The sequence below is a fragment of the Streptopelia decaocto genome, assembly GCF_964273445.1.
Source record: "Streptopelia decaocto genome assembly, chromosome: 5".
In the NCBI taxonomy this organism is placed as follows: domain Eukaryota; kingdom Metazoa; phylum Chordata; class Aves; order Columbiformes; family Columbidae; genus Streptopelia; species Streptopelia decaocto.
In genome coordinates, this window is record NC_138659.1 from 16,348,995 (window position 1) to 16,367,617 (window position 18,623).

The 18,623-nt window shown below is 41.5% G+C and overlaps 1 protein-coding gene across 4 annotated transcripts in view; it reads right to left on the minus strand.

Moving 5' to 3' along the window:
- The window catches only part of NOTCH2 (notch receptor 2), an 86,294-nt gene that overhangs the window by 15,602 nt on the left and 52,069 nt on the right, over positions 1 to 18,623 (minus strand). The window contains exons 13-23 of one of the 4 annotated variants that reach the window (XM_082053951.1): positions 17,432 to 17,624; positions 15,779 to 15,924; positions 15,151 to 15,270; positions 14,889 to 15,041; positions 11,828 to 12,056; positions 9,195 to 9,396; positions 6,479 to 6,632; positions 5,321 to 5,505; positions 4,377 to 4,509; positions 2,328 to 2,573; positions 305 to 417 (exon numbers count right to left, since the gene is read on the minus strand). In XM_082053951.1, coding sequence (XP_081910077.1) covers positions 305 to 417; positions 2,328 to 2,573; positions 4,377 to 4,509; positions 5,321 to 5,505; positions 6,479 to 6,632; positions 9,195 to 9,396; positions 11,828 to 12,056; positions 14,889 to 15,041; positions 15,151 to 15,270; positions 15,779 to 15,924; positions 17,432 to 17,624 — 1,874 coding nt within the window. Of the gene's footprint in view, positions 1 to 304; positions 418 to 2,327; positions 2,574 to 4,376; positions 4,510 to 5,320; positions 5,506 to 6,478; positions 6,633 to 9,194; positions 9,397 to 11,827; positions 12,057 to 14,888; positions 15,042 to 15,150; positions 15,271 to 15,778; positions 15,925 to 17,431; positions 17,625 to 18,623 lie in introns of those variants that run through there. The other 3 variants (XM_082053952.1, XR_014184187.1, XR_014184188.1) reach the window with 3 other exon arrangements.

The following is an 18,623-nucleotide window of genomic DNA, read 5'->3' on the forward strand; positions in this document are numbered from 1 at the left end:
AGCAAAAAACTGTTGAAATGTAATGCTAGGTTTAAGACAGAAAAGCCAATTATCCTGCCTCAAGAGCAGAATTGTTTGGGGTAACAACAGGCAGTATCACTCTCTGACGGCACCTGGAAGCCCTGGGTTTCCCAGCTGAGTAGACAAACTAAAGGATGTGAGTAAAGAGTGTCCAAGGACACGACTTCACAAGTAGTACAGAAAAGATAACCTTTGCCTACAGTGGAGCAGTGAAACTAATGAGACTGTACTAGAAAACTCTACAGCTGAGGCAGGCAGTTCAGGTTGAGCATACGGTGCTTACCGGAGGACACTGGCAGATGAACCCGTCCGGCATATTGCTGGCAACAGCACAGGTACCTCCGTTCTGACAAGGCTTCCGGGGACACACGTCTATTACACTCTCACAGTGACGACCTGAGATGTAGACACACAGGGAGAAGAGAGCAGAGAAACGTGAATGTGTGTGTGCACATCAAAAAGCCAACGCTCCAATGACCAGCCAACCAGCCAACCACTCCAGCGAGCCTGTTCCCTCAGCAGAGGTAGGGCACACCTCTCCAGATCATGCATGCTGTCTAAGTAGCTGCCGAAGGAGCTGTAGAGGAAGGCACAAGCCTAGAAGCCACAGAGGGTATTTTGAGAGAGTCCACCTTGTCCGCTTCCTCAAGAATATGTGCAACCCAGCATGAAGACAGAATTTGCCTGTCACCCCCCGCAAGTCATCCAGGCACAAAGGCTGAAGGTGCTACGCCACATTGATTTGCGGGTTCCTAAGACTTCTTTACTTTTTGGGAGATGGTCAATAAGTCCAAAGGCAAATCACACACTGACCATGAATGAACAACCCTCACGACTCGATGCAACATGAGTGAACAGGATAAGCAAGCGGACTGATCAGCCAGACAGCGAGGTCCTACCGCACTGAGTGGCATTTGCAACAGCTCCCAGAGTCCAACTCTGACACCAGACTTTAAAAAGATGAAGATGACCTAAGCATCACTCTGACCCCCTAGGAAACATGAACAGAAGGTCTCCACATATTTGCAGCCAAGACTGAGTGCTTGCAGACAGGGCAGGATGGCTCATGGATTTCTGGCATCCTCTCAGTCACAAACCACAGCAAAGCCACCCCGTCCCCTCCCAGGCAGAAGCATCAATGTGGAATGCACAGAAGACAAAGAGCTCCACCTCTGTGCCTAACATTTCCAGACAGATTTCATGTCTGGGACACAGCAGCAATCCCTGCTCCTCTGAGGGTGCAGCAGGTCTGCACTCCCCACACCGCAAGTTCCACCAATCCTTCCATGAGAGCCAAAAGCAACATGAGATGTAATTCATAAAAACAAGCTTAGCAGATGGGCTTAAATATAAACTGAAGACCTGCACCAGTGTCCCAGTAGCTAGCCCGGCTCTTCCTCTCTCATATGTCACCCTTTTAGGAACTTACTCCGTCAGTCTAGGTAATGCATTCAAAAACTGTTACGTGGATACTTAAGATATATGTCTGTGATTTCTTTGCATCTGACAATCATAAACTCAGTGGAAAATCACAGCAACTTTCAGTCTTAAGGAAAAAAAAAAAAGGCAAAGACTATGGGCAAAGCATGCAGAGAACGTCACTGGTAAGCAGGGAAAGCGAAAGGTTTTAGCAGAGGAAAACTGAATACATAAGAAGTTAAGCTGACATTGAAACTGTAAAGCTGAAAGTTAAGACACATCTGGAGACTATTAGCTGAAACTTATGCCCCGTGGGAGGCAGAAAGCAGAATAGCAGCAATACTAACAAAGGAGAGATCTAGAGAGAGTGAGACGTAAGTTTGCAGTGTGAAATTCTTGCAAAGTTGTGATTCAAAGTTGGACTGTGGAAGGATCACATCACTAAGATAGGAATGTATAGACCGTCTATGCATACAGTATTCCATCCTGACCACATCACCAATGTAAGAAAGAATGGGAGTGAGGAGTAGAAAAAGACACTGATTTATAGAGAAAATTAATATGCTGCTTTGCAAAAGGAAAAGCCATGGGGAGACTGACATGTGAATGGTTACACTTCCAATATTAGAAATGTGAGATCATGAAGGACAGAAAAGTATCACAGAAAAAAAACCCAACTGGCAACCGAGTGCCTCAGGAGATTCCTTTGAGACAGCTCTAGAAGCCAAATTTCTCAGAAGGTTTAAAAGAAAGATTGGTTTAAAAAACTGAGACATGGTGTAGAGAAACAATCATATATTGGGAAGTGACTAGACAGCATTACTGCTAGAAAGGACCATTTTTCAAGATCCTACTCTGAAATTGGAAGCATGTTTACAACTACTCACCAGTAAAAGCACTACGACAGATGCATGTATAATCATTTATCAGCTGAACACAGTCCAGGCTTCCACGAGGGTTACAAGGATTAGAGAGGCATTCGTTGATATCTCCCTCGCATCGCTCGCCTGCAAAGCCTGGCAGACAAAGGCAGCTGTAGCCCCCAATCTGGTCGATGCACTGCCCCCCGTTAAAGCAGCGGGGTACTCCCGACTCTGACACACAGTCATCGACGTTCTCCTCACAGAAACGGCCTGTCAAGACAGCAAAAAGCAACAGTTTGAGGATATAGTGTCATGGCCTCATTTCCTACACTGCCCATGAAGTTTTAAGGCCATGTCCCACACAGTCCCAGATGTAAACAGGTAAAGGTCCCAGTTTAATGCAATCCACACCCCGTGCAGCCAGCCAGCCTCGGATCAGACCTCGGGAGCATGTGGTTTAGACCTAGGCTGTTATTTAGCAGCTTTCATGCTTGACTTAATTTAAGGGCCTAATTAAAAACACAAAAACAAAACTGAACCAAAGAAGATGCACTCAATTTAGCCCTGTGACTGAACATTGCCAGAGAGCCCTGCGCTGCCCCTGCAAGGCTCTGAGCTTCCCACCATTCATTTAACTTGGCAAAGAGCATCTGTGGCGACATCGTTAAAACATGCAACAACAAACCAACAGGAAAGCAGCTGTGATAAAACCCAGATTCCTGGCCAGCATGCCATTCCTGCAGATTGACTTCTGGGGACCTACACTAAACTCCTAACACTGGTTCAGGATGGCAGTTTCTCCTATCTCTTTGCAGGATTCCCTTTCAAGAGATGATAAGTATATAAATATTTTTAAATTCCTTTCATTAAAAAAAAAAAATTGTCTAAGCCAAAAATTAATTCATCTCAACAAATAAAAACGGAAGAATTACAAGCAATACATTCAGAACCTCTCAAAGGAGGATGGGTGCTTTAGTTCAAGACAGAAATTCTGGCAATGCTGAAATTGGTACGTAAATACATATTTTGACGTATAGACATAAGAAGCAACTTTTTTTTTTTTTTAATTGGAGGATCAAATTAAGAACAATACATGAAGAACTGCTAATACAATGATTTACAAACAATAATCCAGACTAAGGACATGTGCTGACAGCCACACTGAAGTGAATGAACTGGTAATGTGTACAGGCAGGAGTAAATATATTATTTTATAATTTTACTTAAATTTACTTTATCAACCAAGAATTTAGTTCTGTCCAACACACATCTGGAGATTTTGCCTACATTGAGATGATGCACTTCAGAAAGAAAGTTCAGAGGCATATAAAATCTTTAACTGAATGGAGAAATAAACTTAAGAAAAAACATCAAATGAAAAAGCATTCCCTGATGGGTTAAAATGTGCAATCCTGAATATTTTCAAAAGTAGAAGTCAGGGACCTCAGGTCAGATATAACAGTGAATGGAAGGTTGGGTTTTAAGAAACACGACATTAGACAGGCTGTGGAATCACACTTACTGAAAAGCACCATTATGTAACTGTAGACTTTTGGTGTTTTTTTTAAACGCATTTAATAAAAGAGATCAAATTTGCTGAAATAGTTTAAGCTAGCCTAGAGGCACTGAATTTCTTTTCCACAAAAGATTCCAGGATAGAGGACAAAGCAGCGCCAAAATTTAAACAAATAAAGGACACTGGAATTTATGCAAGAACTAAGCAAGTTTTCTGTGTATTTCATAGCATCTTAAGCAAAAAGAAACCCTGGATTTACTATAAGAAAACCGATACGGTTGGGAAAGACCTTAATGGTAATCTAGTCCATTTCCATTCCCAAAGATGGATCATACATTCCCAGATGACACTGTCTTGACCTATTCCTTTAAAAGAAAAGAAGCAAAAAAAGCAGTATTTATTTTTAAAGAGAAAATATGTATCTCAAGGGATTCAGTGCACTTTGGGAACATTCTTAAAAGAAAATAATGCATTCCCTTTAGACTCTGTGTCATGAAACCAGCAGTAAGAAGGAAAATTCACTCTTGTAACATTCACTTAATTGCTGAGCTTCATACCCCGAGTTCCTGGTGGACAGGAGCACTTGAAATGATTGACGAGGTCTATGCATGTTCCTCCATTCTGGCAGGGCTGGAACTGGCATTCGTCCACTTCATATTCGCAGTTGACACCCTGGTATCCAGGCACACACTGCCAGTATAAAAATAAGCGTGAATAATCTTCTTCTAACAGATACACTGGTAGACATCTGAGGAAGGCTAACCCAGATAAAACAAGCCCTCGAATGGACAGCTTGTGACTGCCTTTGTAGCCACACAACTGCAAGTGATTTCAATGGCTGCTCAACCAGCCAGCTTAAGCCCACAACTTGAGCATGTGACTACTTAACAGCACACTGCGCGTTTGAATTTGAGTGACTTTATCCCTGCAAAATACAGCCATCACATCCTCACACCCTTTAGCGCTGAGACCAGCTTCGTAGTTTTGACTTAAGGTTTACGTAAAACTCATCCTCCTCTGGGTAAGTTCTTCCAAGGTGTTCCACCATTCTGAAAAGCTTAGAAAGGATGATATGCCATTACCTCATGGTTTGCACTGCTCTCTGCATCAGCTGTAGCAAACAGAAAGCAATGGAAGGCATCTCCCACCCTAAGAAGCAAGGGATATTTTGCCCATCCAATAGGCAGAATACAACATTCCTCTAACGTATTCTACATATATTTTAATAAAAATAAGAACTCTGTCTCCAAAGAGGCAAGGAGTTCAAATGCCCATCAACCACATCTCCTTACGATCACACTTCTAATTCAGTTTTAAAAAGCCCCTTAGGAGCACTGCTTCTGCCACAGCTAAATCAAAAATCCCTCCCAAGTGCAGGTTGCTTTTATCCCCTTCTTTGAAGCCATTGTACCGCATGCACATGTTTCTGATTTATTCCAATTCCTTTGCACTACAACGTTCTAAGCGTTTAGACCTCTTCCTACTCGACCACGTGCATTACCTCGCACTGGTATCCACCCAGGTGGTCCCGGCAGGTCGCACCGTTCTGGCAGGGGCTGGAGTCGCACTCATCCAGCTGCACCTCGCAGTAACTGCCTGTGTAGCCCACCTGGCACTGGCAGTGGTGTGTCTTCCCAACGTTGAAGCAACGACCTGAGTGCTGGCACAACTGGTCGACCGAGACTCCTAAAACAGAGTTAAATAAAGTAAGCAAACATGTAAAATGTACTTGCCACCAGTGTCGGTAGCTCAGCCAGGAACGAATATGGCTAGACCCAACAAATTGAAAAGTTGAAACTCCAAAATTGAAGAGTTAGTCTTTAAATTACAGTGGGTCAGAAACACAACTGGCTTCCAAATAAAGTCACTGCTTCATCCCCTTTGGATCATCAGCATCAACACCGGCACAACATATTTGTGCCGCTCTATTATTTTACCCCTGGCTGGTGAATACACATCTGAAGTACAACTGTTCAATGTTTGTACCTAGCATGTCTCCCAAAGGTATGGGAGCTTGACAGCCTTCTCCTTTGACACTGAATCTGCATGTTCGTATTTCCTGGACTGAAAATGGCATGACACTGCCCATCAGCCTGGGCTACAAGCCATCTTCCAGGAAGAAATACACTTAAAATGCAAATCTTTTAGATGTACATCATCTGAAGCATGAAATTACTACTTTGAGGGGCCATGGTATTACCTATATAGCTAAAGAGCACACTATTCTCTGTGAGAACACTTACAAAGATCATGAATTACAAAATGCCTTTCTTGTACAAGGACAACATGTCTTAAACCTGGCCTGCCTGGGATTTAGCAAAAAGGCATAAACAGCTGAAGTATTTTTCAAAAAGGCAGTCCTTGAAAAACAGTATTACTGAAACTCTGAGACTTCATAAAATATTTAATTCTTGTTTCTAATATTTTTATGGTAGAAGCTAGCTTCTTATGTCAGGGAGAATCAAGAAAGCCTTGTCTCCCAAATACAACATTGCAGAGAGTTTTTTAGCTTAGAAGAGATCATGACTGACCACTTAGAGATGAAGTTCTCTGGGATCTCCAATGCATCCTGCATTCACAGGTGTATTGGGAAAGGAGGTGCAAACAAATGATGCACGGGAAAACTTTTTCAGCTAAATCACAGAGGATGCTTATTTACCCCTTTGTGAAGCTGCCACTTGACATGAGACATTGGGCACATCGCAGTAAGCACCAGTCCAGCCAGGGGGACAGACACATCGAGTCTGGGCTCCAGTCTGGACACACGTGCCTTTATTCTTACAGGGAGACTTGCTACACAGATCCATAAGTGCCTGGAGAGAGAAAACAAAAAAAAAACAAAAACAAACCCACAATGTGATATATGGTGAGCACAGCAGGAAACACTACTCAGAGTGCAAGTTCAAGAAGCAAAGAAAGGAAGCTCTGCAAAACTGGTTCCATGTGGTGCTAGAAAGAAAGGGACAGCACTTCTCAAGTCTAAGCCACTTGCTTCTCTGACAGGCTCAAGCTCATATGCCCAGAAAAGTGCAAACATACAGAGAAAAAAACCCCCAACGGCAGCATCATTTCAGCAGTAAGCTGATCCTGACACCTTGCTATGCAGAGGGATCTTTGGCTGGCTGGGTTTGAGAAAATTCAGTTTTACCTCAGACTAGGCTTCTAGTTCCACATTAAAAGGCTTCCAGCTATCGACAGTAACATGTGCCCTTCTCCCAAACTCGTCTTCTCTTCACAGCTTTTTGAGGATGACAGATGTGCTCTGCATTTTGATTTTTGCTTTTTGCCATCAGCTCACCATACCTGCTTTTGGCCCCATTTGCTCTAGTGTGGTCTGAGTTCTCCTGTCTCCCAAGATTCAACTGAAACCCCACAATTCTTCTGTGAACTGAAGATGGGCCAAAGTATGCTGCTTTTCTTGATTCATTATATAAACAGTTTCCAAACAAAGAGACTAAAACGCAGTAAATCGTCAGATGAAAGTGGAGTGAGGACTCAAAATAACTCTGACCTAATAAACCAGCCACTAACCATCATTTCCTTTTTGAGCACTTAATCTTCAAAGTAATATAGCTATTTGATTGATTTCAAGCTGATTTGAGGGAAGGATGAGGTTTTAAAAGCAAGTAGTACCGAATTTTGTCTGTAAAATGCAATTTCAATTCCGGAAAGTTCTGCTTTTCAGATGCAAACTGTCTCCTCACAAAGATTAAAGCAGAAAAATATGTGCTTTCACAGGCAACCAAAAAGAAACTTGGAATTAAGTTTTATCACATGTAGTTGAGCGGGAAGAAGAAAAACATCAAGCCTCTCGCTTCTGCATTTGTAACGAGTAGCTGTTTTACATGCAAATTCTATAACATATGAATCATTGTCTGATTTTGTGCTGCTTATTTAGCTTTGCTAATTAGGTCAAGCCAGTTTACCACTAAGACAAGAACTACAGTGTAGCTGTAATCTATAATCTCTCCGATACAGCTTTGAGTAATACTTATAAATTTAGAAATTTCTGATTCCTTGTATAAAATGAATAACACATTATCACCAGCTTTCTCCGAACATAAAGCACACTTTCTGAGCATCCACAACATTCACTCTGGGGACAGGGACATTAATCTTTTTCTCAAGTAAAAACAAAGCAAAGCTAACAGAGGAGGAACTACTGAACTTCACAGTACTTTATGATCACACTCAATGCTAATTCTCCCAATGAGGTTTAAGTGGTGTGCCCAGAATGCATAATTAGGGTAGTAGAGGGGTCGCTTTTTTATATCACTTCATTACTTTGCATTCACTTCCTCCATTAGCAATACCTAGAAGCAGACCTGACAATTTATTGTCTAGCAACAAACTTCTGGAAAAGCACCTCCCCCACTGCCACAAAAATGCTGCTGCTAACAGCCACTGCTTTACAAAGACACATTGGCACAAAAGACGGCTGCAAAATTCTTAGAAAATTTTAGTGCTTTCCAGTAGGTTAAGAAATTCACAGATTTTTTTTTTTTTTAAATGGCAGCACTCAGACTGCTTATGGAAGAAGCCAATTTAGTGTTCACTATTCCAAACCTAGAAAGAGTCTCAAATCTTTTTTGCTGTTTTGATAAGCACAAAAAGAAAAATCTTTTACTGGAGAAGTTAAATCAGCATTCTGTTCCCACTGTGATATGCCAAGTTTAAAGTTTTTAGCAGGTACTAGTCAGTAATTTACAGTATGGGTTTGCAGCTCCTGTGCTCAACTGTGGAAAACTGTAAACTGCCTGGACTTCAGTTCAGTAAGGCTGGGGCTTTTTATTGAGATTGTGAACAGGACAATCACATCAGCTACTGCTTCAAAACATTTTCTGGCTTCTTACGGAAAAAAATAAATTTACAATCAACCTGGAATAACTACACCTCCCTGTAAAAAAACCCAACCACCAACAAAACCCAGAACGTTAAATCAAGGTCCTGCTAATCAGACTGATATTCTGCTTTTTCTTTTGCGTTTGTTTAGCATTTTTTTAAATACAGGACTCCGCCTTCAACCAGGACAATTTAATGCTTCAAATGAAATGCAGCCATTTTCAAAGCTAACAGCTGTTTTTCATTTTAGAAGAAAACTGATCTAGAAAGTTCCGATGACACCTGTCCTCATAAATAACCAGGCATTTTTCTCCTCTTTGCAAACTGACAGTTCCAATTTCCAGAGTTTTGAACGGGGGCACCTGCTCTGTTAGACAGAGGCGCTGGACTTGTTTTTCCCAGGATGAAGGGGCCAAGCACCTCTTACCAGAACTGAAGGAACAAGAGCTCTGCCACATCTGGTACCTCACGTTTAACCCCATCGCTTCTGCTGTTGGAAAGTTCAAACAACAGGGCAAGAGAACATCACCCACCTGACAGTTCTTCCCAGTATAACCCAAAGGACATAGACATCGGTATGTGCCCAGGCTGTCCACGCAAGAGCCTTTGTTCAAGCACGGGTGGGAATCACACTCATTGATTTCCGTGAGGCAGAAGGGTCCCGTAAAGCCCAGCGGACACTGGCAGGTGAAGGAATTGATCCCGTCCACACAAGTACCTCCATTGAAACAGGAGCTGCGAGAGGGAGAACAATGGTGAGCTGAGGTAAAAAGCAATTAGCTCCCAGTCAAAACAGCACGTAAACATTACTGAAATGAGAGAAAAACAGATTTCAGGATCTTCTGACCACTGGTGAGTTCCTGCTAAAGAAGTATAAATCAGATAACAGCTATTCCAGGGGACTCAAGCTCACTGTCTTTTACCTTGGCAGACAAAGAAAGTAAAGCAGGGTTTCAATGAGTCATTAGTGATGGAGGTAACTTATTTAATGAAATCTCAGCTTCAACGTGACCACAAACAGCACTGTTCCAGGTAGGCATGTGTCTTTCTCAAACAGATAAATTTTAAACAAATTTTATTACAAATTACAACTGTACTACAAATTATGAGAAACAAAACAATTTGCCTTTTTATTTTAAGCTTCAAAGGAGTCACAGGTATGTTTTCTCAAGGAAAAAGTTTGTATAACATGCAAAACATAAGCATGCTCTTCATTGAAATTATGTGAAAGTATTGGTATTGCTAAATTCCTTCCTCGTCTTCTCATGAGAACCGTAAGTCCTTGATTTGTAAAACTATTCATACATGCCCTGGCAGAAATCAGATCAAAGGAGTTATCCCCCTCCCCCAGCCTTCTGATCATAAGAAATTCTGCCAGATTAGGTGTCCTATGGACAAGTGACTGGGAAAGTCAGGAGAAGCAGTGCCTCATGCCAAGTTGACTCCTTTTTCCTGCTAAAGGAATGCCTGCCAGGAAACTCCTGCTCCTCTGAAAATAGCCCTAGATCAGACTCAAGATAATCAGTTTGATAAAGTACACAAACCAAATTCATGCCTGTTATCTGTTTTGTGCCCTGTCAAAGGGAACTTCCATGGGAGAAGCCACTGACTCATCTCCTTGAACCTCCAGTGCAAGTTTCAAGTATCTAAAAATTCTGACTGTGATTATGGTAGAGATGTCAACATAAACCTATTTATCAGAAACATTCCTCTGCCTTGTGGCCTGAATTCTGTTTCACAGGGAGCAGAAACTGCTGTTTACATTCAAGGCAAAAGAAGGAAGAGGAGACAGTGGAACTGTCAATCACTGGGCATGCTTCACTGAAATCAGGCACCCATCTCCAAAAGAAGATGCCACTCTCTCATAGGCGGCTTCTCACACAAGACACGGAAGAATTATTTGAACCAAATTCAAATTAGCCAACCACCACAGCAACCTTAGGTACAGCTCAGTAAATTTTGGTTGAGAGGTGTGACTGGTTTAGCTTGGCAGAGCGTTGAAAATTGCTACCTCCTTCATTCGTACTTGCAAGACTGGTTTCTGTCCTGACCGATAAGGAAAACAAAACCAGGATGAACCTCAAGGAAGAACCAGGCCATTCTGCTTAAACAACTAACCTACTTCACTTGATTAAACAACTGTTGTGCAAATTTAACACACCCTCATCAGTGACAAAATCCTGTTCTTAGGCAAAAGATGTTAAAATACCTCCTCCCCCACAAATGAAATTTTATAAAAGATCTTTCTGTGCAGAAAATCATAGAATAATTTTGGTTTGAAACACAAGATACTACCCAAGAGCTTTACCTTTAGCCACCTTTGTTTCTTGTGACTAGACTGGAACATACAGTTTAAATTTATTTTTTTTTTTTTAACCATTGCAGGCCTTACTAGAAATTGCTTCAATTTGAGAATTTGAGGTTACTTACACCAGCCCTAACTAAGCTTAAAATAAATATGCAGGCAGATGATGGATACACAGGGTTAACTCTCAAAGAGCTTCTAAAGCTACCAAGTGAACCAATTATACAAGAACCAGCTGTTGTGCATTTTAAATCTGTTCCACACCTCCCCCTTAGAAAGACCTCAGGTTTTACATCAGCACTGCTAAATCCCATCCAATCTGTGAGCATTAAGATCTCTGCTGATTAAACCTTTCCAGTACAGAATTTGTGGATTTAGTGTTCCTCCTGGTTGTTTCTTCATATTATTTGTAGTCGATAACTCAACTTAGGGTTAATTGAATTTTCCTGCCTTTTTGAGAGTTGCATTGCTTCCATTTTTGCAGCTTTTGTGTTTCTCAACACAGTAACTGTTCATAACCAGTTACTTCCCTCCTTATACGATAATGGTCTTATAAAAATATAAATTATTTATGTTTTAATAAGCATCTGTTTCTGCCTTAACAGTTGTTAAACACTCCTCATATTCCTCCTGCAACGGAACTAAGCTTCTAACTAGAAGACCAGCTTTGACAGACAACTGCCTTTCAGCTGGTATCCTGCACAGGGCACGCAATTTTTCCATGTATGAATCACAAGCATGTCTCAGTGATAACTGGCAGGAAAACAGATCCTCATCGTTACAAACTGCTTCTGTGTAGGACCGGCTTCAAGCTGTGAGCACCCATTGTGTGGCTTGTCAGGGCAGCAGTGAAGTTCTCACCTCTCGGTGCATTCATCGATGTTGTTCTCGCAGTTGGTTCCCTCAAAGCCAGGCTGGCACTTGCAGGTGTAGCTGTTGACGTAGTGGGTGCAGGTGCCACCATTCCTGCATGGGTCACTCAGACACTCATTGGTATCTGTCTGACATTTATCTCCGTGAAATCCAGGTAGGCAGATGCATGAGAAGGAGTTTATCCCATCCACACATGAAGCTCCGTTTTGGCAGGGGTCTAAGACAGAAGCATTGCAGTAAGCGTTAAAATGGGAAGCAGTCAAAGGCCAGGCCTAGAGTAATAGTTTTGGGGAAAAAAAGTATCATGCAGCCCAGTGTGCCAGACTACTGACAAATTTTTCTGAGCCACTTAATGGAATATAGATGCAAAGCATTATCAATAATAAATTCACAAGAAGATGTGGATCAAGACCAAGCTTCAGGGCCTAAAGGTTTCTCTGCTGGGATTTGTTCAGCCAAAACCAATAAAAGCAGGCCCAAAGTCTCTTGGTTTAAAATTCAAACTCTGCTTTTTAAATAAACGCCTACTGAGAAAGACAATAGAAGCAGCACAGCAACCGTTTCTTCTTCTTTATCAATCCTGGTTCATAAGAGAACTCAGACCATTCTTTCTTTTCCCAAACACTGCTCAACACACAAAAGAACTTGTGTGCTTCATTTTAAGCATGAAAGTAGACTAGTCAAATCACATATGTATGTGTAAATTAGTATGCATATATATACACATACGAGCACTTATGAGTTAATAAGCACTTAGCATTTTTCCACAGTATCAAAGGCTGACTGGGGAAAGGCTGGCAGGAAAGCTCACAGATTCATACACAAACCTGGCTTTGTCTCACCTCTGCATTTCTCGACTGTTTGGTTTTTGATCTTTTTTTTTTTTTTTTTTTTTAATCCCTACCATGATCTTGCTATTTGTGCATCACCATTTTTTGGTCTGAGCCACCCCTACTACTGTATTCCATCTACTTTCACAAGCACCAATCTGCCTGACAGAGCTCTGCCTTTCAGTCTTCTCCTCCTGCTTTGCTCCTTCCACTTTTGGATTTAACACACACATTCCTCTGTCAGACGCCACCTCTGAAGCCAGTTTCCCTTTCTACTCTGCATCCCTTAGGGCAAGTGCCAATGTATATGGAGGCAGGGAGGGAAACTGGGAGGGGGGAGGAAAAGGGGAAACAGGAAGAAGGATGAAAAAAAAGGCTACAGAGCAAGTATTTTTAATCTATGACGATCTTTAAATACTACTAAAATACAAATTTAAAAATGTAAATAGACTCCATAAAAAATTTGCAGTTCAGTATAGGTACAAGGTAATTCTGTTCACCGGTAAACTAAGAAAACAGATGTGAAAGGTAATTAAAGCTCATTTATCAACTGAAAAATATGCTCACAAGATAAAAAATTGTGTTATAAGAGACACACCTGCATCCATTTAAAGGTCATCTGACTACTGCAGAGAAAAAGCACATTCAAAGGGAGACCCCTGGCAGCTATAAAATGTTGCGTCTATGGCAGCCAGCCATTTATGATTGAAGCCAAAAGCCGCGCATTAATTTTATGTGCCACACATTTACTGACAGAAGAAGGAGACTCGAGTATCAACTTTTCAATAAGTTCTTGTCGTTGGAGGGTTTGTTTGCTTCATAGATTAAAGACATTTGGCTCAAGCCATGGAAGGTTTTTGTTATGCTAAATGAAATCAGCTGTAGCAGTAATTTCAAATTCTTCTTCAAGCTCATGGGTGTGCTGCCTAGCAGACAACACGGGATGCATCCCACAGCTCTCAGAACACTTAGGAACAGACAGAGATTTCCCAGCTGTTCAAGAGATGAACACTTTAAAAACGTTTTTCTCTTCAGATACCCACAAAAACTAATAGGACAGGCAATAATTTTGTTGGCTTCAGCAAGCAAAGCTCTGGGTCAGTGACCAACATGACAGGTTTTATACAGGACCTGTTTGCCCAGAGAGAGGCAAGGAAAAGCTCAGGCTGAGCAGATGCCCTAGAAGTTTTTTCAGCAGTACTGCTCTGGGGTCTCCCACGGTAACTTTTGCTAACAGGCTTGTTTGGATCCTTCTCTATAGCAGTCACAAATTAAATTTTTTTCCAATGCAAAACACAAGTCTTTAAATTAATACCTGAAGTCTTTAAGGCTTTGGTTTGGTTTTAGGCTATTCTAATTTAAAAAATAGAGGTTTGGCTTGTTGTGGTGGGTTTTGTTTGCTTCCAAAGAGACAGAATTTTTAAAAAATGACACCACTGTGAACTCCTCCAAGGTTTGATAAAGCACTTTTCAAGTAGTAATAGGTAAATTTTAAAACACATGACAATTCTCAGGAGATTTCATCTGAGGATGATACAAAATATCGCTGGCAAGAAAAATAAGTTACTTTGTATTTGGTTTCCCTTGTAAACAGTAGTGTCGAAGACATGAAATTAACATTTGTTTTCTTGTAATTTAAACAATTTCAGTACTCAGCAGTGCACAGGCTATCCTCCTGCAACTGATACCTATTCTGGAAGAGAGAGCCTCCTGTTGCTTCATTTACTTTCAAATACAGATTAATGGTAACAGCAACAGGACCCTCTCCTTCCAGAACACTAATGTCAGACAGAGACGTTTCAGGAAAGACTACTATACCCCAGATTCCTATCACACCTCAGTCAAGCTTAATGTTGAAATACAGCTAAGCCCTGCAGCGTTACTTTAACTTGGTGTATTAAAATTTCGGGCAAATATAGTTCTTCATTCAACAGTGCTCTCTATTAAAGTGTGGACACTCTATGGACCTTTTCAAGTAAGAATCTGGGAATGACTCGTGCTATCAGTTTGAACACTGTGGTCTACCTTTAACTGCTGAATGAGATTGATTTTGACTGCCTTGAACATGCAAGTCTTACAATGCTGAGGTTTGGGTTTGGTTTTTTTTGGTAAGATACTATAAAAAAATTTTTGGTATCTGTTAAACAGCAGTCATCAGTAGCAGAGCAAAATATTTCTAGGAAAAACTGGAAAACACAGAACAAGCTGCTGATACTCACTTGAAAGGCAGTCATCGATGTTACTGTCACAGTCTCCTCCAGTGAAGCCTGGCCGACACTCACACAGGTAACTGCCTTGAATATTATGGCACAGGGCGTGATTTTTGCAGGGTTTTGAGAGACATTCATCAATATCCACTGTACATCTCTCCCCTGAAACATGGAGAGTCCAGAAGTAAGACCCCTCATAAGGCAATGGTCACAAGGCCTGATGCCAACACCGCTCAACGTTAAATCACAATACGTTCCCTGTCCACCTTACCTTCCCAGCCAGGCGCACACTGGCACGTGTAGCCTTCAGAGTCAGGAGATTCTTGGCAAATTCCTGAGTTCTCACAAGGATCAGGTGAACAAGGAGCAACCACTATCTGGCAGTTCACACCTGGGGAGCAGAAAGGGGAAAAAAAACAGGACAGTATGCTGCTAAGAGCTTGGTTCTTCTTGGAAGAACAAATAAAGAGATTGTAACTTGCATGATTATCCCACACAGCAGGGGACAGCATTTCCATATTTGAAAAATCTCAGTAGAAGGAAAAGTAGATCAGAGCACTCCTCCATGGGCTCAGTGGGTACAAGCAGACACGGTAATCCTGAGTTTAACATGCCTTCAATTCCCAGTGCATTTATATATCTCAGTCTAACTTTCTTACAAAGAAAATGAAGCTGAGCTGCCACCAGGACATTTCTTAATGAGTCCAAACAAGGCTTAGGTATGGTCTTACTAAGTATTCTGCTACTGTATCATGTCTACATGAAATGACTGTAATCTAACTTCATCTCCTCTCTTGATTCCTATTTCCATGAAGTTTAATGAAAAGATTAAAATGGCAATAAGGGTGCGATAAAGAGGAAAGGAAAAAGATAAGAAAAACTTCTCTCTGAATTTTCACCTTTGAATCCTTTCCTACAGGTACATTTATATCCATTCAACAGATCCTCACAAGTTCCTCCGTTCTGGCATGGGTTTGATTTACATTCATTCTCTTCTGTGGAACAGTAATCTCCTATCCAGCCTGCGTCGCAGACACACTTGTACCTTTAAAAGCAAAAACAGCAGTAAGTTTAGAGCACTCTGCAATAACTCCTCTACCAATTTCTCCTGCAGATTAGTTGTGGAGAGAAAACCAGAATCTATTCACAACAGATTGCTTACCCCAGCTATATAGTTTTGAAAATACTGAAAATAAACCCTCCCTTAAAATCACACTTCCCTCTGTTACAGTTTTCACAAAGTGCTCAGTCAACCAGCAATATGTTTCTGCTTTGATAAGACCATTTCAACAGATTTAAACAAAGACAGAAAAAAAAAGATTAAAAAACAGTGGAGGGGAACAATAGGTTCCAAAGACAACGAGACTGATTTAATACGAAGTAGTGGTTACAAATGAAAACAGCTGGCTGGGAGCAGGAGCAATCCTCTCCATCATGTTTCAAAATGTGAAGCAGAGCAGCACTCCACCCCAGTGACGTAGAACATAGGGCTGGGTGAATCACCCTGGATTCAGGCCACACAACACACACTGACCTCCTTCCCTGCCATGCAAACAAGACTGATTTTATCTGGCACTGAGTGTAAGGTGCACATGGGCATAAATACGAATGCAGGTGACAGATGATAGACAAGATGAACCAAAACATTTGTTTCCCAAGCTTACATGAAGGCTGAATTGGCAGTAAAGTCAGCCTTCCTGCCAGCTCCAGGGAAATACTGAATCCTGCCCCAGAGCTGCCCGCAGCAGTAAATCACTTCCTTGCCCAAGTGCTGACAACCCTTTCCAGGACACAGCACACATCTGGAGGCACTGCTGTTCCATGTACAGTTGGGAAGCTTCACAAACACAAGCCCTACCTTCCCAAACCTGCTGACTCCACGGGCCCCATGCTCCCAGACTTATCACTACCAAACAGAGGTGTCTGATTCAGGGCTCCTGAAATCAGCATTTGGCCTTCCTGGATGGGATGATTCAGAAGCAACTGCTGCCACCAAAAGAACCAGAAAGAGCTTTCCTTTTTTCTCTCAGGCACGCAACAATGCAGCCAAAGCTGACAAAATCTATCTCTGAGTGTCAAAACTTGCCTGTTCCTTAATACAGAGTATTTGGGTAGTAAGAACAGCGCTAGCCAATATAGACAGTCTCCACGCTCAACATTTGAGAGTCTGATTGAATAAATAGCTGCTGTTCCCCAAAGATTCAACTTGGAACAATTTCTTTATTTTAATTGTGTTCTCTCTATTCACTTGAATTGCCAAATGCTCCCTTTTCATGGTGACGATCCACTCTGCGCTACAGGCCCATGCAAAGACAGCAAAGAATACAATGCATGATGGAAAAACCTATGTTGAAACAGCATAGACTGCAGCTGGTGACTAAAGGTCTACACCTTACTGTGATTAGGTCATGGCAGCAGATAAGTCTGGATCCTAATCTGAGAAACTGGAGAAAAATCAGAAACCTCAAGTCAAGATGAAATTTTGGGTAAAGCCAAAAAAAAAAAGGGTATAGAAGACAGCAGGTAAGTTTATTGTGACAATAAGTACTTACCCGCTAGCAATATGTGTGCAGTTGCCATGTACACAGGGATTACTAAGACAGCCGTCTGCCTGTGACTGACAGCGAGGATGATGGTAACCTTCAGGACACACACACCGAAAGCCATTGACTTCATTTATACATGTCCCACCATTATGACAGGGGTTGGATGTGCATTCATCAATGTCCACATTACAACGCGGGCCTAGAAAAAAACAAACACCCACACAACGTATTATGTAGTATTTCTTATAAGAACATTTGCTTTGCATGTCTGCAAGAACATACATTGAGCCACAACTCAGCAAAGCCAATTCAGTGTGACAGCTCTTGCATGCCTCCATGCTTTAACTGAAGTCAAGAGAAGCATTTTTGAAAGATGCAGCACTTTCTGTGCCTGAAAAACAGCACTTCCACTCAACAAGTATTTAGAAACCAGTCAAGAATCTCAACAGAATTCCACTAAAAATCACTGGTTAATATTCATTAGGAAGGCAAAAACCAAAATCACTCAACTGTATCATGCTTGGAACAAACCTCTTGAGCTCCACTTGTCATAGCCCTGATCTTCTGCTTTGAAAGTACCTACCCTTTGAACAACCAATAGTGCCATACTGTCTGCAGTAAATACAGTTCTTGTGGTTTATTGCGCAAAAGGGACTCTAAAAACACCGTTTCCTGTTTTGCCTGCCTCTGATTACGACTGCAAGATCGCTGAAGTAGTGACCATAAGATCTTGTGAGGCTGGAAAGCTAAACAAAGTGAACGTTGCAGTAAGTTGAAAGTATTTTTAACATAAGGAAAGGACAGAGTAATGAGATCCCATGCAAGCAAGCTCTTTAAATACTGGAGTACAACAATTCATTGTATTACTGAATTATTTTAACAGCATAACAGTAAGAAGTCCAGTAGGATAACAAATATAGTGTGCCAGCAACAAAGAACACTGAAAGGCAAGAGTGATCAGGATCGTGCCTCTTCTTGTTCTGGGGGCTAAAGGGTGCCCCCACCCCAGATCCAAAGGAAGGAAGTAGCATCAGAAGTTTAGAAAGATGCCAAGAAAAAAAACCACAAGACACATGAAGCCTCTTAGTGCTATTTCTAATGCATTTCAGATCAATTCTAATTAGAATCATTCAGTAATAAACAGTAACAAACGTGATGAGAAAACTGTTATAAACAGTACCAACTGCCTTATGACAAT